Below are 27,434 nucleotides of genomic sequence, written 5' to 3' on the forward strand. Positions count from 1 at the left end.
TAGTATAGTTTTAAAACAGGATTTTTAGAAATTTTAAGTGTAGAAAACCTTTAACATAATGAAATATTCAATTGCCCTTATCTTTTAAGATCTAAAACAGGTTGTGCAGCAGCTACATGAGTGCATTATTGGATAAGAAAAATCAGGGACCACTCTCAGGAACATTTTTGGTTTAACAACTGATCACTTTTTAAGCTCACAATCAGTTTATAATTTCTCCGTTATTTGTAAATGATTGGCAAAGCCCTTTTGAAATCTAATAGACCAATTCCATATAGCTATTAAGTTTTTGTAAGAACACAACACATTTTTTGAAGAAAAAAAAAATTCCCACGGTGAGTGTGGAATTTTCCATTATAGCTTTGCTCTTCTGAGTAAAATTTTGTCACACAGATTGCCAGAAGTGGTACCTGGGTCTCAGTGCTTTTCAACGGCGACTTGCCTATGTTTTCAGCTCAACGTATATAATTTGTGTTTTGTGGAGGCGTCTTTTCAGCTTTGGTCATCAGCGAGTTCCAGAGCCAAAACCGCCGATTCGATTCACTGTTCGTGTTAAAACGAATGATCTTTTCCGTCGAAAAGAGAAAATTTATCAACTACTTCAAAGGAGACAAAAAAACAGTGTCAACCTTTAGGGGGTGTGAATAGGAGACAGTTGGTAGAAGGGTGAATGAGCTTCGCTGGACCTTAAGAAAAGATTAACGGTCAGTCTGTGTGCACACATGTGCCGGGCGATTCCTGAATATACAGTAGCCAGATGCCGATAAGGCTTGGGATAATTAATAGCCAAAATAGCAATACAAAATCCCTATGCTATTTTAGTAGGAATAAAAATAATACAAACAGTACAATGGATAGGTATTTAAGTAGATTAGACTAATGAAAAACAAACTCAATACAATGAGCTTTTCTTCAATCTTGCTTGGTTATAACTGGCTTTATGCGCAAACGTAATAATCATTGACATAGAAACTAGCAACAACATTTATCATCACGCGGCGACGACCCGCTGCACCCGCGGCTGCAACAGCCACCAGCGCGCACCGAGCTCGGCCAAAATGCGTTTGATTATCGTGTCGTTGCGGAGTGGAATGCTGCACCACCCGCCATGAAGGACTGTTCAGCGGCACAGTTTCCAGCAGTGTGCAAGGAATAATGTGAGTGCGATTTTTTAAAGTGTTACTCCTCTAGTATAGGCCAATGCCGGCTTTGCCCTCTGGGTAAAGTTTTAACAAGATGTTTGCCAGGTATTCTGCCTTTTCTCACATGTATTATATAAATCTGACGACGTTAAATAACATGAATGTATTTTTTTTACCAAGTGTGAGAATAAACAAATAAACAAGTCAAACAGTGAAGAATTGAACTGAAGGACACGCCAAGTGTAAGACATTCAAGTTAAAAAGCGCGAATTCCGAACATAATATGAATCGTATGCAAAAATATTGAGGTTTCTATATTAATTAATATAGCATCAACCCATTCTGCTTATATTTTGCGATTTATAAAATGCTGCTTTTAATCTGTTTTGATGAACTATCGGTAATCGTCTCCTTTATAGTCAGGGAAAGAGCCTGCTTCAATTTTTTTGAATTACGCATGTAGTTCAGCAATCCACAGAGAGAGTCAGAAAAGAGACATTACAAAACCAGTGCTACAGTGATCCTGTAATTGGTCTCATTGCAATTTTTTTTTCAATTTTTCTATATGACTTTACAAGCTAATGTAAAATTTCTCTTTTCAGCTTTGGGGATTATTAAATTTTTACATCTTATACATTTTAATCGAATATGGCAAAGTTCCATAACTTCCCGCGCGAATATGTAAAATTTGAATTTTGACATCAATTCAACACATTTTTTTTTATCAATGAGTGTAGCTCAACATGCACACCTTTTGTAATTAGGTTTGATAGTGCTGGCTCTGTTATATATATTATGTGGAAAGGAGATAATAATAAAACAACCATTTCATTTTTTATTTCAGTGATTTATGTTTTATTTTATGTGAAAAGACGAAAATTCAATATTATCACTTTTCATCGGATGTATTAGGCAATTGATTGATTTTGAACCAATGGCTTTGACAGATAATCAACTGACGCTGCATGGACAATTTATGGAAGTTATTCAAAATTTAAAAAAAAAATGCATTTCAGAAGCACTTAGGTGTGTTCAGTAAGACTCAAAAGTACAGAAAACGGTTACATCTATATTTGAAAAATCATTACATACACTACTTTCAGGTTTACTCATAATTTAGACGTATTTACAAAATATATAAATTTATAAATTAAGGCAGGGATTTATATTACAGGAGGATTTGCATAGGCGCCGCTGGGGTACAGTCGGAGGTGGCACCGCCGCTGACTAGTCTCCTAAAGGCCGTATTCACTTACTTTGTTAGCGAACCAATCAATTTGTAAAAGTGCGATAAGATACCAAGATCGAGTCGAGACTCAAAAGCAAGGGGCACTACTACACTTCATTTGGACTGGGCTAATTGAAAGCCTGTGTATTCTTGGGAAGAATAAAAAAATGAGATAAAAATTAAGTGAAAAAATAATCTTTATTTGCAGCAAATGCGGGACTTTCAAAAATTTTTAAAAACTATCGCTGGATTTGATTTTTGTATTTCCTCTTATCTAAAAAAAAAATGCGAAGGAAAGGTATAAAAATGTTGTGCAACTTGATGGAGTTGGACACCAATAAAACTATTCTGCGTAGCCGTATAAAAAAACCTTTCTTGAAACTAAGAAACACATTTGATTATTGCCCGTGAAACTTTGTTTCTTCAAATTCTTCTGAGACGGAAGACAATCAAATGTTTCCAAAATTCATTTCTAATTCATCGGTTCGCTAAGAAACTAAAAAGCAAAGACGGTATTTAAAAGAGCATACCCTGTGGCAATACCCTTTGCGCGACCCAGTAAAGTGTACTGGCGTACCAGTGGACTCCCACTTGCGGCGCTGGCGCCGTTCTTGCGACGCTGCCTGTGATGGACGAAAACAGTGCACGGATCGCGTGCCCGGCATTGTTGATAAGGCGATAGGGCGCGAAAGCCATGTGCGCCACGGACTGGCTGTTGATGACGGCGTAGCACGAGGCTCCCACTCCGTTCACTACCAGGGTGCCCGTTGCGGTGAGGGGCGCGTAGACACCCCGCTGCTTCTTCGACCCCACGAACTCCACCACGTCCGACTCCAGGGTGCCGTCGCCGCTGGAGTCCAGCCCCAGCAGCTCGTCGCCCTGTTGAACGTTCCCTACAAAAGAAAATGAGTTTAACATAAAAGATTTCGATGGAAATTAAACTGTGTTGTATCCCCAAAAGTATCAAATTTCTTATTTCTATCAATTTATCGGAACAGCTTTGTTCAAATTTTAATGGTTTGCTGCATTCTAATTTAAAAAAAAATTATGACGGCGTAAATTCCATTAGTATTGCGGCAACTTATGATTTTATGAATTCAATTTTTAGTCAGTAGCCCCTGCTGGGGACAACCTAACAGCTCTGCGGGTGAGCCATTTGAAAAAGGAGAGATCGGTTTGCTTTTTTTTACTAAATTTTAGTGCGATTTTAATAACAACAAATATTTTGAGTAATTTATAGTTTGTTGTCCGCCGTCGCGGCATTCTCACCTGCATAAACAGCAAGGGTTTCGTGGGGTCGGCGCACAAGTAGAAGATGAGTGGGAGTGACGGCCAGCCGCCTGCCCCCTTTTGTGGTGATATCAACAAAATATCGCATCTCCTCGGGGTTCCTGTCCAGCCACAGCAGCACCTCCGAATACTGGGTTTGTCCCGTCTGCGCGTCAACAGTGAGGATTTTCTGTCCCACTTGAAGCTCTGACAACGGCACTTGACGACCATCAGAGGTTTGCACCGCAGTATTGGCAGTGAAGCAGCCGCCACCCTTGGTGTGGGATTTTTCTACAACGGCAAAGAAGAATTCTTAGACCCAATTTGAATTATTTTAAATAAAATTAATTTCCATTGTGCAAAGCCATCTTTTCCCTTATTTTGACAATATTTTTGATAATTTAGAGAAATGGTTTGGACTGTACATACCTGACTTGACTGAGCAGTGGATGTGGGATTTGCTCTCGTAATTGACCCAATCAAATCCAGCTTCGACTGCCAATCTGGCGAGCATGCCTAGTCTCGAACGCTCTCTGTCCGATGTAGTTATGTCTACGGCGCGACCTTCGTAGTGAAGGGTGTCTCTGCTGTTGAAGCCATCTTCTTCCCATCCTTCGGTCACCCTTAGCTTCACGCCCGGCCACTGGTTCATGACCGAAATGGCCAAAGTATTTACTTTCTCGTTCAGACGCTGTGAACAAAAATGAAAAACGTCAATTAAACACGAAACAAAATCGAGCAGAATCGTTCATTGAATATTCAAGGCAGGAGCGATAAATTCAATATCATCAGTTTTATTTTTTATCCCATAGTATTGAAGAGCATCAAGGTTGTCGTGCATGTTTTTGTGTGAGCAGTGACTCTCACTAAATATTTAACCCAGCACGAAACTATTTGCTTTGTTAAATCCAGCCTATTAACTGCTGGGCGCTGCTGCTGAGAGGATCTCGTCCCTCTGACGTCGGATTTCAGTTGCTGGACGCGTTATTTTTGTAAAACAATCCTCTAAAAGCGCGAAATTCCTCTCTGAGGTTGTTTCTTGTAAAAGCGGAGAGCCTGTTGGTCATCACTCCTTTCATAAATCTTCTCATTTTGTACCTCCAGTATTTCTCAGCGCGGAGGAATTAGTTTGAGCAGGATAATAGGTGTTTATGCATATTGCCGCTAAGTGACATTAAGTTGATCGTGTAAAATATATTAAAAGAAGCGAGAGAAGGGGCATCCAGTGTAAAAAAGGGCTCGGCTGCGCGGCGGAACGATAACGAGGCTGGGGGATTAATTTTGAGTGTTTGAGTGCGCGTCAAATCACGAAATCATCACACCTGTTGATAATCCTGGCGAGGGCATTTATAAATTGGAGCTAATATGCCCGAGAGAGAGAAAGAGAGAGAGAGATACCTGGCTAGTTGCCTGCTGCCACTCGGCTGCCTCTCAGGTATCTGATCAGGTAAACACGACCGACCAAGGCCCTGAGAGAGGGCAGGTAGGCAGCCGGGCCTTATCTCACCTAATTAAATCAGACTCGGCATTTGCCAAACGGCATTTTTCACTCGCATTTTTATTATTCACAGACCGAGCCGCCGCTCTCAGCCGCTGCTGGCCGTGATTTATTTCCACTTTTTCTGTAACCGCCATTCAGACTCCTTTTCATTATCCTTTTTTCTTGTTGCAATCGCGCAGCACAGATCGCAAGAGCGCGCTTGCAGGCAAGCCGGCCAGAAAATAATGCTTTTCTTCAAGGCGGCAGAAGGCCGTTCATTAATTTTAGTTGGAATTGCACTTTAATGCGGCCTCCTCGCTCGTCAACTTATCTTGTTTGCTGAAAAGTACCTCTGTTTAATTTTTTCCGCGTGCTGCATTGCCTTACTTGAAATTGAGCTACTTGACTTTTTGCGAGCGTACGAAATGGACGCAGAATACAACATTGACAACAATTGTCGTTTTTATATCAACGAAGACTGCAAGGAACACTCTCCTGCAAAATTTGTAAATAAGATAACAAAATTATCCCATTCATGCAATTGAAAAATTAACTAGACGCGTAAATATCCTTTATTTAAATTGGAAGCTGTATTTCAGGAGACTCTGATCTTGAAAAGTTTTCTGGCACTCAAACTTACATGGGGATTTAAGAGCCAGCTACAAAATGTCATCTGTTTTTACCTCTAAAATTATTTGGGTGTGAATGAATAAATGAAACAGTTGGAATTTTTATAATTAGGTTTCTCAGTTACAAGCGATTGAAACATTTTTGGAAGAAAGAGTATATAAATTCCCATTGAAAAAGCACTTAGTACTGCCATGCGTATGACGGTGGAATCATTCAAAAGAAATACATGAAACAAGCCGCAGTTTAGGTGTGGGAAACGTTTGTTCAAGCTCATCTGTAACATTATTTATATTTTTGTTGTCCGCGTGAACTGAGAGTCGTGGTGCCGCCGTTTTGATGGTCCATTAAAATATGAGGCTCGTTAAAAGACTATAAAAAGTGATCTATTTCGCGGCGAGCGGAGCATCATGCAGGCGCGCCGCGATTGTGATTTTTGACTTGCTTCCCCGGCACCCAATATTTATGGTTTTATGGCATTGTTAAAAGCCTTTATAGGCGCTTCTCTATTCATTTTATTTCGACCGCCGTGGCAACGATGCGTGCACATGAACACACTAGAGCGTCAGTTTCCCTCTTAGAGTGAAGGCACGACGCTGCGAACAAGGAAAACAAATCAGCACGCAGGATATCACCTATATGGATTTCACCTCAAAAGTTAAGTACATAGGACACGGGGGACACAACAGCAGCAGCCACAGCCACCGCCGGCTTTTATGACGCCGCTAAAGGTGGTTTGGATGCTGCCGCCAAAAAATAAATCATTGACTATTGACTCCAGGTGATGTTGTGTATGTTGTCGGGAATGCTATACCTTTGTCCTTTCAATAACACGGGTTCCCTTTTACGTACAAACCTCAATATTTATCCGTCCAACGTGTAAACTGGATGTATGGCAATGTAAGGGGGAAAATAGCCCCGCAGAACCGTATAATAAAGATTACTTTGAAACTAACTTGTTGCAGCATGCGACGCTCTTCGCCGCGATTTTACTAATTGAGAATAGGATGTGCCGAAAATCCTGTTCAATATAGGTTATTTCACGCGGATTAACAAAAGCGTGCGACCATTTATTAGTCAATATATCGTTTTGAGGATGTATCCTCCTGATGATCATAAAGAGTTAGAGGCGAACATAAATAAACGAAATAACTGTCGCGATAGAGGTGACAAATGGGCTGACGGTGCGTCAGATCAGGTCACCTTTGCTCTACCTGAGAAGCACTCTCAGGTATCAGACCTGACTCAACACATTCATATTTTACAGGCTCTTGTGTGACAAATTCAGGGGCGGTCGTCTGATCATTATTTTATCTGATCGCGCTCGACCAGCACTAAACGACCCATATTACACTCTAACAATAAGTGAAAACACCCAACAAAACATCACAAAACCAGTTTCAATTGTGCGCTTGCTCACGCTGGAGACAGATTTACGCTCACAAACAAAAGCCAGCTACTTGATATCTCGTTCTTATTTGTGTAGATTCGTTTGCCTTTCTGCACGCTTTCTTTTAATTTCAAAACAAAAAACGCATTAATAGTCCGGCCTTTTCGGTTGCGCTGTAAAAAAATCCTTCTTCTTGGTGGTTTGATATCATTCGAATAAATTTTCTATGGGTGAAGATTACTCCAAACCCGAGCCTTTTGGGTAAAAACGCAGAAACAGCTACTTTGATCACAAATCGAGAGGCGCACTTCAAGTGCCGCTCTTTTCCTGACGAGAGCCGAGGAGTGAAAAAGGAAGAGGTGTTGCGTGGCCGTCGAGGAGGTGAGGCCCCCGGGGGCGGCCAAGGGGTCCCATTAGCTGCACGCACGGCCTCAAAAGAGCCGCCGCGCTCAATTGATTTTTCGCCGCCGCTTTCCGGAATTTTTTTGAAACGCGATGTGTCCAATAAAAGGCTCGTTAGCCAAGTAATTTACAACTGCAATTCCAGGCCCCACACACTAAATATTTATTCCACATTATCTCTCTTTCTGCCGGCCGCGCGGTCTTGTTTTATATTTTATTTGATCCGCGCGTCCACAGCTGTGGCCGTGCAACGCACGCCGCGCTTGCTCCCTCCACAAGTGATTATATAAAACTGTTTCCTTTTTTTTATTCAATTTTCATGCGTTAAATTCCATCCTCTCATGCGAGCTCTAGAACCGAACAGAGTTGAAGGCTGAAGTGCATATCCATGCGATGTAATTTTAGTTGAAATGGGTTAAAAAGGCACGACCGAGGAATCGCAGGAACGGGCAAACTCGTTGCGAAAAGCGTGTGCACTTTAAAGCAGCTGAATGAGGTTTTTGCAGCCTTTGAGGCCACTTTTCAGCATGGGCGTCTTCTGCTCAAAAGGTTGACTACTTTCCGATGCTGACGTGATACGTGATTTTGATATAAAAACCTTGGCGCGAGGTATACATAATAAAATATACGGTGAAAAGGGCTGAAGTGAATGCATGAAATGTAAGTTTCCAAGAAAACCGCCGCCGACATTTTCCCCCGCAGGAGCCAGTGAGGCAGCTATATGGTCGATTTGTAGAAATTTATGATGTAAAAGGAAGGAAGGTTGCTGTGTGAGAGAGCGCCGAGTGAGAGAAGACAGAAGACGAGGAGATGCATTTGTGGGATTCTGAGCTGGATTTTATGTGTGCGTGATTGGTGGCCGCAGCACAATGAGAATAAAAATGGCGCTGGCTGGATAAAAATGTGAGAGAGCATTTATCTGCTCAATGATCGGCCCCTCTGTTATTTTTTCATCCAGCACAAAATTCCCTCCTCCATGTTTTATTGTCAGATTTTGTATTGTGCGCGCAGCTTGGCGGCTGACTCTCCAGTCCGCAGACGATCGAAGAAGAAAAAAACTTCTCGCTTCTTTTCCCTTGACGCCTTACGCACTTCACCATTCGCGCCCGCCATAGATAAAAAATCGTTTTTATAGATCTCCGCGCGTCTCGGAATCAAGAAAACTGCTGCTCACGCTGATGTGAAATTTTACAAACCGATCTCCTATCTTGACTTTGCATCTGATTTCACCATTTTGCTCTCGGCTCGCGCGGCGTGAAATCGTTTAAATGCGATTTTTCGTGTTCTACTCGAGCAATTTACTCTGCTGCTGTTCAGCGAAATATTTCTCATATGAATAGAAAAAGACCTTGGCACCTTCACACGTTTAACAAATAAAGGTTGGTTGATCTTCTGGTTGCACGCAGGTCACCGCAAATTTCAAAAAATGATTGAATGGGGGTACAATGACCGCAGGGGAACACGCATGCAGGCTATATAGCTTCTATTGTGCTCATTACCTGCCACCCACTGGACATCTTTCAAAGTAAAATAGAAAAGCCTGAGCGAGGGATGCGGTTTAGGGTTGTGGGACGCGGTCGTTAACAGGTTCACACGGTCAGACATTATCTAAATGCCGTGCACTTTCAGTTTCTCCCACGCACATTCATCTTACCCTATTCAAGCAGGAGGTCATACCAATTTGAAGAGTTATAAAACGTGTTCTATACAAATTTATCGGTCATTCTTCTTTGATTTTGAAGCTGAATTTCGCAAAAAAATATCACAATTTTCTCTTCACACGCTGGTTCCAAGATTTTTAAATAAAGACTGAATATTTGCCTTTTTAGTAAGGCTTAACTCGGTAAATTATTTGATTGCCATAAATATAAACCATGTATGACGTGTTATCTTATAGAGGGTTATTAATAAATGCAGGCAGGCCTGGTAGTAAAAATCGTGCAACATGTTGATAATTAATTGGATAAGTTGGATAACTGGAGAAGAGACGTGCAATGCTTAGTTCTGGCGCAAAGCAGTTGCGACTATAGAAATAAAATCATTAGACACTCTCATCGGTAGAAAAAAACAAAGTAAAGAGCGCGCCGGGCAGAAGCACGCAGGCGAGCAGCAGCTCGTCGTTTTAGCCGCTCAGCCAGAGAGGTGTTTAAAGACTTTTTAAGTGTTTTGAGAAAGGCATATACGCGCTGCTTTGGATGTATGCTGTGTCTCTACTGTTATGGGAGTGTTGTTTTGATTGTTGACACGCGGGCGGGTCTCCGAATGAAACTTGCTGGCCAGCCACAGCTTTTTAATAGCCACACCGCAAACTCTAGGGTTTTCGAGGCGTTGGGTCCGTCGTCAGGTGCGGTGTTTCTTGACCCTCAGGGTACAGCTCAGGTCACGCCGCGCGGCGGCCATCTTGGCCGCTTTGAAGTGCCGCTCGAGCACCAATCAGCGCTGCCCCGCGTCCCTTCTCTGATCATGTTTCCTTGCGACCCCCGGGCCCCTGGGAGCCCAAAATTGCCCTTCGCTGGCAAAAATGGGTTGCGGTTGATTTTTAATGTTTTAATTTAAAATTAAAGTTGAAATAAATTCATTGATTTTGCTCTGATCTCCTTTTGATTTGAGTGCGTTGAAACATTTTTATTTTTTACTACCTTTCTTTGAACAAACATTACAAATAATTTATCAGGTAAATGAAACACAAGTAACGATACAAAATTAATAAAAAGTCCCAGCAAATAAAAAATATTATCAGTCGGACAAACTAAAAGCGCTCTCGAGGTGTGTTTCACAATTAGTTGAAAACAACTACAAGGGATATTGGGCTATCGCGCTGTTAAGACCCTATTATTCAACCCGCTGAACAAGTCAACTGTTGTTGGGAAGCCCGATTTATGTGCATGTGTGCACACCTGAGCCGACAGCTGCGTTTTTAGTTTTCCATCCGTCTTTTTTGTTCAACAAAATCAATGTAAACCCAAAGAAAAGCATTTTAAGAAATCAGCTTGCCGTGATTTCATCTAGTTCCCTTTCACCTGCTCTATTAAGCGAGATTTTCTTTAACAGTTTCAAAGGACGAGTCTTTCCATCAGTCAATGAAATAGCTTCTGACATATTAAGAGAGTGAAGAGCAAGAGACAAAACACAAAGGAATCCGCCCAGAACCTAAACTTGTTGGTGGAAGTTTGAGGCAATTGCCCCAAAGAGCTGTGAAAATACAAAAGTGTTTATGCGATGCGAATCGACACAATAGGTCTTTTCTTGTGACTTCTGCTACAAACTTTGTCACTTTTCCAATTACGTTTTAAAGGCACAACAGGAGTCCTTGTCGACAGTAAAGATATTGTCACAACAAATGCTTTTCACTAAAGTTTCACCGTGACGTGCTTTGAAATCTATAAATTTGGCAATTCATTTGTTAAGTTTTGAATTTGAGTTATATGTATAACTATTGCACAGAACACACGGTATCGTGCTGGGATATACAATTGAAATAATTTTAAACAATGCGTGAAAAGACGGATTGGAGAGATTTATTACCAAAAATTTGCTTTCAATATACTTTTCTTTGTGAGGAAGCTCATTTTTTTGACTAAATTTTAAGCTTTGGATGAAATAATTATGAAAATACCTTTCACAATGCACAAAATAAAAAAAGATACATCAAACAATGACTTATAGGAACTGAGGGCACTCATTTTATGAAAATGTATTTGCAGCAGTTGAGCGGCCAGAATATTTAATTACATGATAAAGTTTTCCCATTAAAGCATTAGTTTTCCCGAGTGGATAAAACGGCATCCCATTAAAAACTAAATAATGATATCATTTTATAGATTGGTGCAGACTACATTTTTGGAAAAATTGATCTCTTACTCGTGCATTTAAATCTCCAGAGAAAGCTCTAAACTGGCCGGTTAAATAAAATTCCATTGTGTCGCACGGCGAGTGTATTCGTCGCGCGAGTGAGGAAGCGCTGGGGTTGCTTGGCGTGAAGCTCCTAGAAGATTATGAATGAATGGCAATCGAGAAGAGCAGCGTGCCTGATTTATTCCACAGTGTGTAAGAGTATGGCGCAAAGCGAGACCTCCAAATAAAATAACCCAGTGCCGCGATTCTTTTGTTTGGCTTCCTTTAGGTGCGCGACACCGATCCTGCAGGCTCAGGTATCGCTCAACCTGAGCAGTGAAACCTGAGTGCAGGCGACATCACCTTAATTTGATATTTATTTTTATTTATTTGCCACGGCTCTCTGATTTCACAGAGCGAGACAATTTTTCCACACCGACCCAAATTCAAACCGCAGCCGCCAAATATCTTATTAAAACAGCATGTTCGATTTAGACGAGACTACGGCCATGAGGGTAAGCACCTGAGCCGGATTAGATTTGCATCTTCCGTTTTGCGCGAAAAAGAATGTCATCGAGACGACCGGCATTCTTTTTCGGCATCCAGTTTTCATTCAAACTATACCGACCACAAAATATTTTGAAACCTCAAAGAAACCACCTTCCCACATGCCCTTCCTTTTTCATGAAGTGCTTCCCCTGATTTTCACACGTTTATTTTTTCATACAATATATGCACAGCATCGACAATTTACTTGGAAGGGTTGGAATCATTAACTCCAACGTTGCAGTAACCGAAGCAGTCTCATTCATTGCGCTATCAATGGCTCGTTGAATGAAAATGATTAAGATAATGTTAATAGATATCTATTAGTTGTTTGAGTTTCATTCACGGCGTGAATCTCGCATTTTTAGCAGGTGTTTGCAGACATAAAAAACTGTTTTTAAATTTATGAGGAGATCATGTCGTTTATGATTTGAGAATTAATTGAATATTTTTTATAGTTAAATATACTTAAGTAGCAATTCTAACTTAACAGAAAATTCATGTAATAATCCGATTATTTTGAGAAACTGCCGAGAGTAATAATTACTGTATAACCATTATGCATTTATAAAAAAGAATAAATAAAGTGAGTGGCTTATATTTTACTATTAGTCCAAAATAGTTCGGATTTTTTCACATGGCAACTTTTGCTTCATAAGGTGCGTAAAAACGTTTTTCAGACGAATAATGATTAGAGGATGGATAAAAGCTGCAATGTTTGGACTATAGTGCTGATATTTGCGTATTTTGTGGCTGACATTTTTAAAATATTCCAATGATTAACGATTCGAGCATGATGCAATCATCAGTGCATGATGATTTTACTGAATCATCAGTAAAAGATTATTTATTAAATCTTACTAAACAAAGTAGAACCTAAAATTATTCGACAAACCGTGTCTTTGTGATTCATGGCTGTATCAATCAGAAATTATGCTCTCCGAAATCAATAATGTTTATTTTTTCCTTTGTGTGCGCAAACAAAGCGAATAATACATCGACGCAATCTCATAGCCTGAAAAATCAGCGCCTACGTGGGGGGGGGGGGGCGAAAAATGCCCCTATAATGTGGTGGTCAAACGTGGTGACGGACACGTCAGCTCCCCGTTTTGTTACCCATTCTTCGAAACATTTTTCTGTTGCTACGTTCCCACAGTACTTACGAGTTGGAATGTAGAACTGACCGCCACGAGATTTTACTTCCAAAAACCTTCAATCCTTCAATTGATGTTTTGAAGAGTAAGTGACACATTTTTGTGTGACAACTGAAAAGAAACCTCCAACAGCGTTCAGGGTATATGAAAGGATGATCTGCTATACACCCCGAAATGTTTTTACAAAGACAAACAACACATTTCCCACGAGAATTAAAATATAATACACATTTTTCCTAATATAAACGGTTGGTATTGGTGTTTATTTTCCTTATATATCCTGGTATTTTATTTATATTTTGTGGGAAACTAACGTTGCCATGAATACAAGTCAGCATGTTTGACCGCAACATTATACTCTCAACCAGGGGTGCATCTCGCCCCCACACGTAGGTGCAATTTTCAAGGTCAAATTGTATCAATGTATGAATACAACTTTGTGCCATTCTTCGATATAATTCAAAACTATCGAAAATTAAAAGAAGCTTGTCTGTGGATTTATTAAAGGGGTGCAAAGATACTGCGTAAAAAACTTGACTCCCGCTGACAGTAGCTTTAAATAGCGTGGGAAAACGCCGATGTGTCCTGGGTCCCTTCACCCTGTTGACAATAACCTAACACTTTTGTATACAGTTTTACAGTTGCTTTTTGTCTAGTGATATATTATATTGGAAAACGTGGCAACCAATCCATACAATGGGTCAAGCTTTTCTTCCTCGTGGTTTTACGTAACCTCAATGAAGCTAGCGTGGAGATCTTTACTTTTATAGCTTTACGACTCGGGGCGTTAGATGCGCTCAAGTCAATTACCACAGCCGGTTTGCTTTTTTAAGATCAAAACTGCCGGGCAAGGCAGTGCGCATCCACTAAAGTCAAGTTTCCCATCTAAGAGGTATAATTATTTGAATGAAAATTAAATCATACCCTTTTTGGAATCAATGAAAATTCTAACTTAGTCTATTGAATTATTTAATTGACGCTTATAAATTATTTTTCTATTTAAAAATATCAACTGTCTGTAACGCAAGGGTGGTTTCTTTTTAGATGAGTGATCCCATCTACACAAATTTGAGTGTGAGTAAATAATAAAATGTACACCTCAGCCCCCTATTTGCACTTTAATTTGCAAACCTATTAAAATTTAAGAAAAATCAAAGTAAAGAGAAAATTTTTCTACATTTATTTCTGGATTTTTATGAAAATCACCATAACAGGTGTAACTGCCGTGACCTCCAACCTCTATATGGAAATATCTAATTTTGGAAAAATATAAATATTGTTTTCTGATTTTGTAAGGTAATCTAAAAAATTTCTCTATTAATCGATACATTTTTACGCATGTTTGTATTTTTAAGAAAAGTTAATTTATAATATTTTAAAATTGAAAAATTGGCATCGTGTGTTGGCATTTGAACACAGAGTTGTAAATGTACTTTCCCGCACAAATTTTGTGTGATCATGTGACTGCAGTGTTCATTCATTCATTCATCAATAACACGCAACACATTTGTGTCAACCCTTTGTATTATTGCTCTCTTCTGCACATGTCTAATGCAATGCACTGTTAGTATGATGCCTGCCCCCATGGCTAAAATCGCGCCGGAAATATTGTTAACTCTCTCATGATTATCTTCCCAGAAAGCTCTATTTCATTTGTTAGTAGAAATCAGGACGTTTCTGCGGTTCTAAAATAGGGTCCGCTGTCACAGGTGGCGGCTTTCTTTCTGCTAAAGAGGCAGAAAGCTGAAGATTTTTAGCAGAATATGATCCACTCAGATAAGTTTTAGCGGCTGCTTATTTTCGCTCGTCGCTAAAATAGAGGCAATCCTTTTGTATGTGTGCGAAAGGAAGTGATAAAAAGGCAAATAGCAGGATGGAAATCATATTTGTCGAAGTCTGCGCTGCCTGGCGGCAGCTTTCGTGCGTTCCGTGCTGGCCGGATTTTGATATTTTTTGAAGAGCGCGTCTTGTCTCGAGCAATTCAAATATTGACTCTGACCCAGCCAAAAAATATCCAACCCCTGATAAAGAAGAAAACTACGCACACAACTCTGTTTACTTTAACGAAGAGCAGCACTCGCCCGCGGTTTTATAATAATTCCCATTTCGTAAAGGCCAAGCCCTCGCGCCGCGTGTTATTCAATTAATACGAGACTGTATATCACAGATGCAAACGCTCTCCTTTCTAGTTGATAAGACGCGCGGATCGAGGTTCAATGTCAGACAGTGAGAAGACGATGGCTCTAATTAAACTAAACTGCATAATATTGTTCTTGTATTTTGCACGTCGGTCTTCCCTGCGTTTCGCACGCAGCCACATTTATTTTAAATCAAATTTTATCGCTGAAGAATCGAAAATAGTATTTTTAGTCACAAGAAGTTGCCAAAAAGTTGCGACAAAAATGTAACTTACAGTTGTCATAAGTCGGTCGGCTCCAGTTCCTTCTTCGTCACGAAATACGATATCGGGATTGTAATTGGGCACTAGTTCGCTGAAACGACTGTCGTTGCGAACTATCCTTCCTTCTGCAAGTCCACTAGCACCAAGGGTGTTTTCCGCAGCATTGGGAACCTGCTGGTTGAAGACGAGCGGGCTGAGTTTTCGCCCCGTCCTGATTCGCTGGCCGCCTCTGCCGGGTCCGCAGGCCCAGGATGGGCCGGAGCCCAGCAGAAGCAGCAGCATTACACGAGCAGCACAGGCACTCATTCCATCACTGAAGAATACTGTCCGCCCTGGACACTTTGCGCAGCGGAAACCTGGAGGCGGGGCGTTGGAAGAGGGGAGGCGCTCCGCCTCACCTTTCTTAGCACGTGCCCTGCCGGGATCGACGCTACCTGCTGCACAGGGAGATGACTAACATTCTATCTGGCACTATGCACTTTTCTGCTGCTTTGAATCTACTTCCCATATCATCTCCCCCTCAGTAAATATATATATGGGAATTTGGGTCTGTGGGAACATTATATATGCTCCTGTTGCATTTCTAGACGGAAGACGAAACCTTTCCTTGATGAGCCAGAACGAGCAGTCACTTAAAAATGAACTTCAGGTTGAAATTTCAAATTTCGTAGGTATTTTCAAATGCTTGTCAGATTTGGGGGTAACTCTATTTTAGTATTTTTTTTTTGTGGTTTATGTGTTGGGTTTATTCATCATATTACACTCTAATTCCTATTTTACAAATAAAATGCGCACTTGCAATCTCAATTTTCAATAACTTATTGACAACTTGAAAAAAACAAGATTGAGATTTGAGTTTTGATGAAGTCAATATTTACATGGGCGACTTATTAAAATACGTCAAATGTTATAATAGCTTATAGCTTTAAGGTTCATTGTTAACTATTGAACGATACATTTAAAGTTTTCTCTTTCATCACTTATTGCATAAACACTGCAAAATTAAACAGTGTACATAAAGGGTTGCATTGAAACCGTAAAATATTAATTAATTTTTTGCCTCTCACGTTTCAAGATCTCTGTTTAACGTATAACCAGAAAAGTATTTTTCATTCAATGCGATCGCGCTGTTTGCACTGTTTGTTAAAACATTCTCTCAAAGACTAAACTGATCGGTACAAATCGTACGCAGCAATGCTAGAATATTTTTGGCCTGATTTCAGTTTATAGTTAATTCGATACTTTTGTTGCGAAATTATTAGTTTCAAACATTATGACATAAAAACATTTTCTAAATATTTATATTAAAAAAGCTAAAAGATAAGTCAGCCCTGCTTTCAATGCGGGAGTAGCCCCTCTTCATTTCCAACCGCAGCTTGACCAAAAACGGTACAATATTTTCACGTTTCCCCCAAATATTAGTTGGACCATTATCCCCTCCTTTAATTTTTTGTAATTTTATAAGAGTTTTAATCATCTTTAGTTGATATCTTTCCTTCGATAACGCAAGTAAGGTATGTATATTTTAAAATATTCGAGGTCTCAGCCGCAAGATTTTGAGGCGGTGGCTGGCCAAACCACTACAGCGCTTGCCACTGCGGTGGCTAGTTTCTGGCTCAGCTTGTGCTATTATTTCGAGTTGACATTGACAAAGTGAGCGAAACTTCAATTTTTTCCAGCATTTGTCTAACTTTTGATGCCTACGGCTACTGTAAACAGGCGTACGTTGCTGTTCATCAACTGCACAGCTTATGTACAACTGATTCTACCAAACAGTGTGAGAATAATGAAAAATGGACAATGAATTTTCTCTGCTACCGAGAACGTCAGATTTCTAACAAAGTAATCTTTATTATGGTTCTATAGGGCTATTTTTCTCCACAGTTTTTTGTTCTTTTTCAGTTGTTAACGCGGAACCGGATAAACTGTAATCTGACAAGGCAGGTCAATGTCCGTGTTTTCATTCTTTACAATTTGGCATCCCCCCAATTGTTCCTTCAATAGAACGCAATATCTATTTCCACATATGATGGATAATACATATCTTGCGAAAACTCTTCATGGTCACTGCCCTGTTTGAATTGAGCAAGAGCTACAGACCTGTCCTCTAAAGAACTATTTTAAATCTTTATTTAGTGAGTTTTAGTTCGGACACTAAAGAAAACCATTTGAATTCTATAAGCTTTCAACAGGTGAGTAAAACAAGGGGTGGCAGCCACCCTCCTTCGACGTTTAATGAACAGAAGTCTCAATCAGCCACGCCAGTAGGCCAATTGTATGGGTCATATATGGTCAAGCACCAGCCGCCGTGACTTTGGCTAACAAGGCTGTGCTAGCCGCCGGTAAAAAGTGCTGGAGGAAAAATTGGGCTCCGCAATCAAGCTTCGCTTTTAAAATTTGTATTGCCGTACCAGCCGCCGGCAAATATGCTCAGCCACCGCAGCGGAGCCTTAATTCGGCTGAAGCCGGTTCAGCCAGCCGCCGCTTAAGATTACGTGGCTGATTGTGAGACTTCTATTAATGAATTCTGGTGCTAAAATCAATCTATTAGAATCTTTTCTCATCATTCTTTTACCTTATTTTCTTCATATATGCTGGATTTATCTGTCCTGAGTTCAGACTGAGTACCTTTTGCCACAAATTCTTATATAGGGATATATTTAGGTAATGGGGTTAAATGCTGTAATGTCTCTTTTAGCTAGGTGACTCTTCTCTCTGTTGATTGCTAGACTATCTGTGAAATAAATATTTTAACGCTATAGCTATCCATCTGGTGTTACTGACTAATTGAGACGATTACCGATTATTAATTAAAGCTGATCAAGCAGCTAGGACCGTGCAGAAAAAATGAAAGAACTATTTTTTGGATCTGACCATCCTACATAAAAAAATGTCCCTGAACGATGCACATGGTGGGAAATTGTCATTTGACATTTTCTCAGACTTCCAAATTACCAAAATGAATGATTTTCTTCCAACTGACCAAGCTGTGTTTTTGTTACGTATTTGGTCCCTTCCGGGTCCCATCCGGTCCACGCGGATGTTCATTGTTATATGCCATCCTCGTCGCCACTGGTGGTCCGGAAGGAGTTAGGAAAGAACTGGTCAGTTCGACTGCTAGAGATAGACTAATTTATTTCATACTTCGCACTCTCTGCGTGTTCACATTCATAAAATACCTGAGTGGATATTTGAGATATAACATTTATTAATCATGTTGCACAAATATTTATTTTGGTTTCCTTCTAATCAACTTAATTGCCTATCCATTTGTTGCAAAAAATGTATTTTATACCTGCTAAAATGGCAATAATAGCACGTTGGTCGATGTTATATACTTCCCCTTTTAGTAAAACAATTATTCAGAAAAGATTCTCACCCACTTATCAGATTGCATGATAAAGGTTTAAATATTAATAATAACTTCCTACTGTTGTTGAGGACGATTTTGCTGCTGGAGGGCAAGTGAATATGACAACCACTGCTGCGACGGGAAGAGAGCCAAAGTGACCTGATAGCATACGCTGCCAAGCGGTCCCCTTGAAATGCATAAATATATTAATTTACTTCTTCATAAATTAATTAATGTTTTTAGAATAGAATAGAATATTTATTAAACGCCAACCGCGTACAACTATTTCCAGCATTTATATGAGGCAGCTTTGGTTAAAGTCAAAGGTTTTAAAGGACAATCAAGAATGTGGTACATACTATACAGATCAGCATTACAATAACTACATTTACATTTGTCGGTAACATCCAGGTGAAAACAAGAATTTGTGCAAATAAGAAAATGATACCCATGAAATGAATATCTGGTTAACATGGAACGATCCTTACAATTCGTTTTCTTCCAATCGGTATTTAACATTGCGGGAGTATAATAGAATTTTGGATCAATATTTTGCTTTTTAATATTCATATTACTTACAAACTTGACAAAAGTTTCGGAACAAGTGAGAGAGAATTTTGATTTTAGCTCATTAACGAATAGGTCGGTCTGTACAAGTTCATAAACCAATCTCGAACGCATTCGTTTATCAACGCCCAGTGCCTTTTTAAAGAATCTAGATTTAGCACTTTCTAATTTATTGAAATCATTTAAATTTAAATTAATTAATTTAAATTTAATTAAAAATGTTTTTTTATTGCTAAAAAACAAATCCTCGCGTTCCCAACATTTTTAGTTACAGTTCTAAATATATTTATCAGGACTAAATCAAACAGCCTCAGTGACATCTTGTTTGCATTAAAACTATACTATAATGCATGGAATGCTTTTCTTTCTTCAGTTGTGCTTTCATGCTGTGCAAACCACAAAATGAATTTGTCAGACAATCTACTTTTTGCATTCCTTATTCGTTTAAGAACAAAACACACTATATATAATGTGCTTAAAAAGGGAAGAGTATAAAGTCAAACGGGGACGTTTTAAAATTGTTTTGAATTGCACTTGTATGTATTTGGTACAACATAGCTAATAAAATTCTGGGAAATAAGATTCTATTATTAAAAAAGACACAAAAGACATTTTTGCTGTCAAGAGGTAGGATATAGAGTGAGGATGAGTTGCTGTCAATATTTGGTTGGTGATACATCATTTCCACGCTGACGTGTATACCTCGAGCATGAGGTGTCTACCATTGTTAGAGACATGCTCAATGAGAAAAATAATATGAACTCACCCTTCCCAATGAGTGCAACTCTCTGCGTTTTGACCTTTCCGCATTCCTGTTCCTTTGAACGTGTCTCGCTCTTGACACTTCAAAATAATTCCAATGAAATATACTGACAATGAGCCAGAAAGATCGAGTCCATTGTGTCCATTTTTGACCTTCCTGTATGAATGGGAACGTATCGTATTCACCAAATAAATTGAGTTAGAATTTAAAGGAAATGCTCATTCTCAATTTAATGCACAGTATATATGATTTCAGGATTTTCTTGTGGTGTTTCTTCCTTGCTTTTTAACCATTTTTAAAAGTGGATTTAAATGAAGGCTGGACTAAAAGCTGCTGCATTTCTTTTTTTTAAATTGCATTGGAGCCGTCCGGAATCTTCCCTTGCAATCTTAACAGCGCAGACTTGAGGGCGTTGTGGTGGCTGGCTGCGGGGGCGGCTCATTTGCATGGGCGATCTTTATCCTATCTGACTCAACAATGGCCGTTGGCGCATGTTTATACATTATAAAAAATGAATACGCGCGGCGGCCGACTGGCGCGCATACAAGTAAAAGCGAGTGAATGCGCGTGGGCCGAAAATAAATATCACAGGTGCTGGATTTTTCATTATCTTTCTCAGCTTCCACGAATCTGGCCGAGTGCGTCATTTTTCAATTCAAAATTCTGTCATGTGTGTTTCTCTTTACTTAAAAAAGACTTGTGTCGCACATTTATTATTCTTTCACACAGCGGCGCACAGACAAAACAAAGCAGGGCTGCGGCTCCTGCAGGATGCTGAGAGCGCCAGTCTGCCCTTGCATGCATTTCGAATACAATCGTGATATTTTCATTTTTCCGCATAAACAATAAGCGTCACAAGTTCTCAGAAATGAAACACTCATAGCCTTTTAATAGTATGCACACAAATCAAAAGTTGGAGATGCTCGTTTCTCACATCAATGTGGAGGATTAGTTTTTTTAGTCTACTTCGAATGATCCAATCAAAATATAAATTAACGTAAGCTAAGAGCAATATCTCACCTGATTTGGAAAATCGATCTAATTAAAATATTAATATTATTCTAACGCAATTCTTAAATTTTTCCTCTACAGCTTTTCTTACCAGACGCATATTTCCCATTCATTTAATAATTAAAACAACCTGGTATGCAATTGAAATTATCTGGCCACATCTAACTAATATAACTTAAAAGAGTTAACACTCGCTACTTTAAAAGAAAGTGCTTGGAATTTCTAATAAGTTCAATTTATCTCGTTACGCGTATGACATGATTGCGAAAGACTCCAAGTTCTATGTAACTGACTTGAAAAATAGATTTTACTTACCAGAGACTGCGGTGTATAAAAAGTTGTGTGAATCAAAGAAAACAAATAGACTGTTAATTTGTGCCAAATTCTTCGAGACTGAAACTATGATTAATGAGAACTGGCGTGGACCAGATTTTCCTGATCGATTCATTTTTACAAGATTTGCTTGTCATATGGCTATATCATATGTTTTCTGTAGTAATGCAACGTTTCATTATGAACCTATAACGACCATTGTAGATGTAATTTCTATTGCGAGACTTGTGAAAAATATCTTATTCAAAAGTATATTCAGCAAGAAAATTGACTTGTAAAATTGATAAAATATAGATTTAGTGATGTATTGCGTTTAATAAATCATTAAATTTTTCATTCAATAATTAAAGGATATAATAGAGTCATAAACCAGATTGTATTTTTTTCCTGCAGCTACACTTGTCACTATTACTTATTCCTTTTGTATTTGAGAAACGCAACAAATTCCATGCAATTTGTAAAGTCCGATAATTTTTGCGTGTGTCTCATACTGATTCATCAAAAATTCTTCAAGATTTGAGCTTTCATCTTTTATTGGCAATAAAACCATTCGCTGTAACCTTCTCATATAAGACGGCCTTTTGCAATGCGATGCAGGAGCGGGCAAAACACAAGCGTTGAGAGCTTGACGCTACAGACGCATTCGTTTAGTGACGCAACAATATTTTTATTTTGCGTGCTGTAAAGATGCAAAGGTAGCAATTTGCGGCATGAAAAATTATTAATTAATATTTAAATTTATAGCTCCATACAAATTTTTACTGTTTGCAAGGTGCGCACAGTCTGACGATAAATTAAATTTATAATTTCTTTGATTAATCTAAGCTAAATATTATATATAATATAGTGATAAATTTTGGTTGTCCTTGTTGAATAGCAAGTAGTACAGTTCATTATTGTTTGTTAAATTTAGCAATATTGATGCAACGTAGAATAATGAATTCAGAGTACCAAGAAATAGTTAAATTTCAGATTTTTCCAAAATTCTTGGTAAAATATGGATTTTTGCTTGATTTTGATCCCTCTTCTCGCGATCTATCCAATGGTGTGCGAATTATGAACTAAATTTCCCTTCTGGCAAAATAAATCATGATTTCCAATAAGGGGACAATGCTCGCCGCTTGATTAGTATGCAACCCTTTGAGCAGATCTTCTCAAAACTTTATAAACGGCAACCTTGGAAAATTTTAGCTTTTTCCTCATTTTTAGAGTGTTTCAAGTAAAGGCAAAAAGTATTTCTACCATATAGATGCGCTCTCCCAACAAGAAAGAATTTACAGCCTAAATTCATAAAGAGAAAATAATCGCATATTTTGGCAGACAAGGACTAGTTTTTGTGTCAATGTTTGGAATAGTTGCGATGTAGCTATAGCTGACCTGCGGTCGGATCTTTTTATCCTCTCATCAGCGGCAGATTAGAGAAGAGCGTATAGAGAGCTAAAAGTTGTCTTTGAATATAAGCCCGCACGCAAGAACTAGAATTTTCATTCGCATAGCACTCCACGAGGGAGACTTATATTCTAACAAACAGTGGGAATCGCGGGTTACACAACTTGAGAGCGAGTCTGCTTCCCTCAGCGGGTCAATCGACTTGGTGTTGTCGAACTGTGACAAACGCGACACTTTGCTGTCAGATCAATGAAACATCCATTTCCTGCTGTGTACGGACCTAGCAATGATGATCAGTTAACTGCTTGTATTATAGCACGCTTTCACGATCATTGGGGTGTCTCGGCAGCGGGAAAAGGGAGAGCCAAAGCTGTGTCGCACTTACCTGGGACAAAAGGAATTCGAGGGGTTGACTCATATTGAGAATGAGCAAAAGCAGCAGCATTAGCGAGAAGCATTTTCCCTGGAAGGTGTTTGGGTATGTTTTAGGCGCTGTTTGGACAGCAAGGTTTGACAACAAAGGCGCCGACTAAAGTTACCTGCCTGACAACACAAAAAAGGCACCCAACTTTTTAACAAGCCAGCACAATGAAACGAGATTTATCTTGAAGGCACCCGCAGCGGGTGACATCGCTCGCTCTTTCGAATCCAATTGCATTCTTGGCCAAATTGAAAAGCAAACCAGCGCTCGATCATAGTAAATGTAGAAAATGCACCACAAAACCGCTCCTCTTCAAAGCTACCGCAACCCTCACACGTACAATAAAACTGCAATTTAAAAGTTTAAACCGCCTCCCTGTATATATATATTATATCTTTGTTGAAATAATCATTCGTGCATTTTTTTTGCCTTTTTTCGCGCCAATAGTTCTGAATTGGAATGCTGGCCAGCAAGAAAACGCATTGCATTCAAAATAATTCCGCTTCACTGCTGAGAGAAACTCCAGCATCGAAATCTGCGTGAAAAGATTTTGCTCCGCGTGCGGTTCAGTTCCTCTTTGATTGACAGAAAATAAACATCCTCTTGATTTCTTTTACAAATGTTTTGTTACCTTCTCACAAAGCATGTATTCGACAGGACCAGGCGTCATATGCCCGGTCAACGAATTCTAAAGGGGTAGATCAAACAGAAAAATAAGGAAGGCTATACATTTTTTTTAGATTCTTGATTTTAAAGGTGAAATATTTACTGCCATGAACAATTCAAAGATAAAATAGAAGTCAAAAAATTTTAACAGCACCTTTCTTTAAAATTATAGGCAAGAATACATTTAAAATATATTTATTTTTTTATCTAAAGATGAATTTGAAAAAGTTGTAGGCATCTGGAATTTATGAGCCTTATTACAGCAATTTTTAATATATTTAAATATAAAACGATGAACATTAATTTTTCCTAATAGCCCACGAATTTAAAATTGTCATTAATTGATGCCTGGATATTAAGGTTGAAGAGACTATTTGCAAGTATATGAAATAGTCATTTGTTTCTCCATGTGATGTATGTAAAACCTTTTTTCAAGACTATGCATTGCGTAAAATGCGAAAATCTGGCAAGCGAAGTACAGTTCTACCGTCGATTGTGTTGCACTGCACGTGGAGAACACAATAACAAAATTTAAACAGGGAGACCATAAAATTTTGCCTCGTTAAAGTGAAAATGAAGCAAAGCATGCAAAACAGCTGAGGTTTACCATCAGCTTGCGGGTCGTCTCGTCTTGTAAAAGACGAGTGCTTTACACGAAAAACACAATCAACAAAAGCAAAACATGGGGAGCGTAAAATTTGTACTATGTCTGCTGCTAAACTGAACCATTTGGGAATAAAAATACACGCACTCTCACTCTCTCTGGAATACCCTCTCTTCTGACTTCTGAGAGACGAAGATTTATTGTGAACGTCAATAGTGTCGCGTGCACGCAGGGAAGGAAACTGAATGGGCGGGACGCAGGAATTTTAAATTCAAATTGGCACAATGAGTGTAAATCTAAAGCGTAATCACCAAGACGTGACCCCCTAAGCGCACCGCAAAAAATAAACACCTTTTACACGCACTCAATTTGAGCGGCATTGTTCGACAAAATGCACCCGAATAAATTATCATCCTGAACGAGAGAGAGAGAGAGAGACGCAGATTGTATAATATAAAGGGACGAGATTTTAAGAGTCGCGGAGGCCCCTCATTCGTCTTTCTCTGGCTCGTCTGCGCGCGGCACGACTGGCAAAACAAACAAGCTAAATTGCTTGCTAAATAGTTTTTTGTGTGAATCGGCGTTATATTTGACATCTCGAGAAGATTTATTCGTGTACCGAGGACGTCGCGGAGGATGCATGTAAGAGATTTTTCAAGCCCATCCAGAGCCAAAATACTTCGACATTTTCTAATTTTAACAACTACACGCGGAACATTTTCTCTTCCCTTTTTGTTTCTTATCAATTTATAGTCAGCTTGTTAAAAAGTATAAAACGCGCCGTTCCGCCAAATAAAGTGTATTATGACTGCAATAAAAAGCAGTCTGGGCAAATTAATTTAATAGCCCTGGTTGCTAGACGGTTAAACTGCTCGCTGCACAGCTCAAAAACGTCTTTTAATGGGCGTTTATATTAATCAAATTAACACCAAAACATCACTCTAGAGCTCATTAATTTTGGCTAATTTATATTTGAGTCGTGTTTCTCGCATCTCTTCGCTTTTTCACCACTCTCTAAAAATGAAGGTTGTGCACAAGTTGACTTTGAAGATTTACCCAGACCTAAAGCGAGAGTATTAGCCAAAAATCATAGTTTTATAAAATTTCATAATTTACATAAGGTATCATCCCGTTGGACAGGATAAAAAATTAAATATGTCGCTATTCAGTGATTTTTAATTTTACCCATTCAAAGTTTTTGGTATAACCATGTATATAATATTTGATACGTGTATATTTGATCAAAAATATTAAATCCTTGCACGCTTCAAGAGAGGAAAAATTAAGAAATCATTTTTCAGAGCATTTCACCTAAATTAAAATTAATCTAAGGTGGGAAAGATAAAATAATTTGTAGAATTCAAAAAGAAAATATTTAATCGTTAAAGTTTAACAGTCCAAAAATGAATCAATGATAGTTTAATTTTTACGGTCACGTTCCTCATTGCTCACGTTTAACTGTCAGCCAAAGGGAATAAATCAGCGTGAAATAAGCTCAAATCAATTACAATTAAAGCGAACTTGATAAGGACTTAAATCGACAACGATTAATTATCTTAAGTGGCAAGGGCGCGCGAAATGTGCTCGCAAAGGTGCGAAGCGGAGGCGAGTCCGACGAGAGCGAGGCGCACCTGGCCGGGTCTCGACGGCACACCGCCCGGCACGCGCGCCTCCTGGGTGGTCGGACCACCCAGCCGGTGTCTTGTGCGCGCTCTGCCGCCTCCACCGACACCCCTGGAAGGCCTACCCCTAAGATTTCCTCGACTTCTTAGGGCTGGCAAGCAATCAAAGGACTTGAATTTAGGTTTCCAAAAATTTCAAATTTTCTGAGGAAAAAACTGAAAATTTTGAAAATCTAAAAATTTATTTTGTTTGGAAGAAAAGATGGTCAGAATAATTATTCAAATGAATTGTTTCGCAAATTCAAATTTTTTGGGTGAATTCTGAACTTGATTTAATTTTCACAGGTGAGTCTACCTGCCGTTTCTACTCACCTTGGACCTTCAGATGGTTCTCACGGCAGGAATTTTGTCCTCCCCCCGCCCGTCTCTAATTAATGTCTCTCCGCGTCTAGTTTGAATTCTTGACGGCCCAGACGGCCCAACGGGGGCCCGTGCCAAGTGAGCAGGCTGCAAAGTAAAAAGAAGAGGAAGGCGCGAGGTCACCAGGTCTCGCGGGTCGGAGGTTAGCGCGCGCGTCACCTTCAAGGAGATCTTTTTCCAGCGGAAATTGCCCAAATCTTGCAAACATTTTTTGCTTATTCGCGCATCTTCTGCGCCAAAGCCGTTTTACCTGGAATCCAAAGCGGGCGGGGGATTTAAAAACGCGTAAAAATTCCACCTTGATATACAGGATGAATTGTCTGCCGAAAGCAGCTTATTAGCAAGGTAGAATATTTTTCGAATGGTTTTTTACTCCTAAACGAAACGTGTGTTGAAGTTTTATAGCATTTTACTACTTGTTTGGATCGCGAGGAAATTTTCACCGAGACGCTTCATGAATTAAAACTGAAGCTCATTCTTTTTCCTGGTGCGACCGGCCTGCTTAAATAATTAGATGCTCACGAGCACATTTTAATTTTTCACCGCGCAGAGAAGTTGTATCTCCTTATATTGAAAGTCTGGCCCCACACTTTTCAGCTGAAACGAAACCCTTGGAGCAAGAGCAGCACTGTGAGGCGTGAAAACGAATTTTCCGTGTGCGTCTGCGGCACTGCTCTTGTGTGTTTGATTAGGCTCAAACAAAAGAAAAAGAGCCGATGGTAGAAAAGAATCCTCCAGAGAGAGAGAGAGAGAGAGCGAGAGCGAGAACAATCTCTGCCGCTAAATAGTAGTTTGCTGGGTGTTTGATACAGC

General features: G+C 39.4%; 1 protein-coding gene across 1 annotated transcript; it reads right to left on the bottom strand.

The window, feature by feature from the left end:
• Positions 1 to 1,968: 1,968 nt before the first annotated feature.
• Positions 1,969 to 15,908, bottom strand: hh (sonic hedgehog signaling molecule). Its single transcript, XM_065479239.1, has 4 exons — positions 15,486 to 15,908; positions 4,069 to 4,330; positions 3,640 to 3,930; positions 1,969 to 3,263 (listed from the first exon to the last, which is right to left on the bottom strand). Exons 1-4 carry the CDS (start codon positions 15,777 to 15,779, stop codon positions 2,887 to 2,889), a joined length of 1,224 nt encoding a protein of 407 aa, XP_065335311.1. The 5' UTR covers positions 15,780 to 15,908; the 3' UTR covers positions 1,969 to 2,886.
• Positions 15,909 to 27,434: the final 11,526 nt, after the last annotated feature.

The sequence above is a fragment of the Cloeon dipterum genome, chromosome 2 (assembly GCF_949628265.1).
Source record: "Cloeon dipterum chromosome 2, ieCloDipt1.1, whole genome shotgun sequence".
In the NCBI taxonomy this organism is placed as follows: domain Eukaryota; kingdom Metazoa; phylum Arthropoda; class Insecta; order Ephemeroptera; family Baetidae; genus Cloeon; species Cloeon dipterum.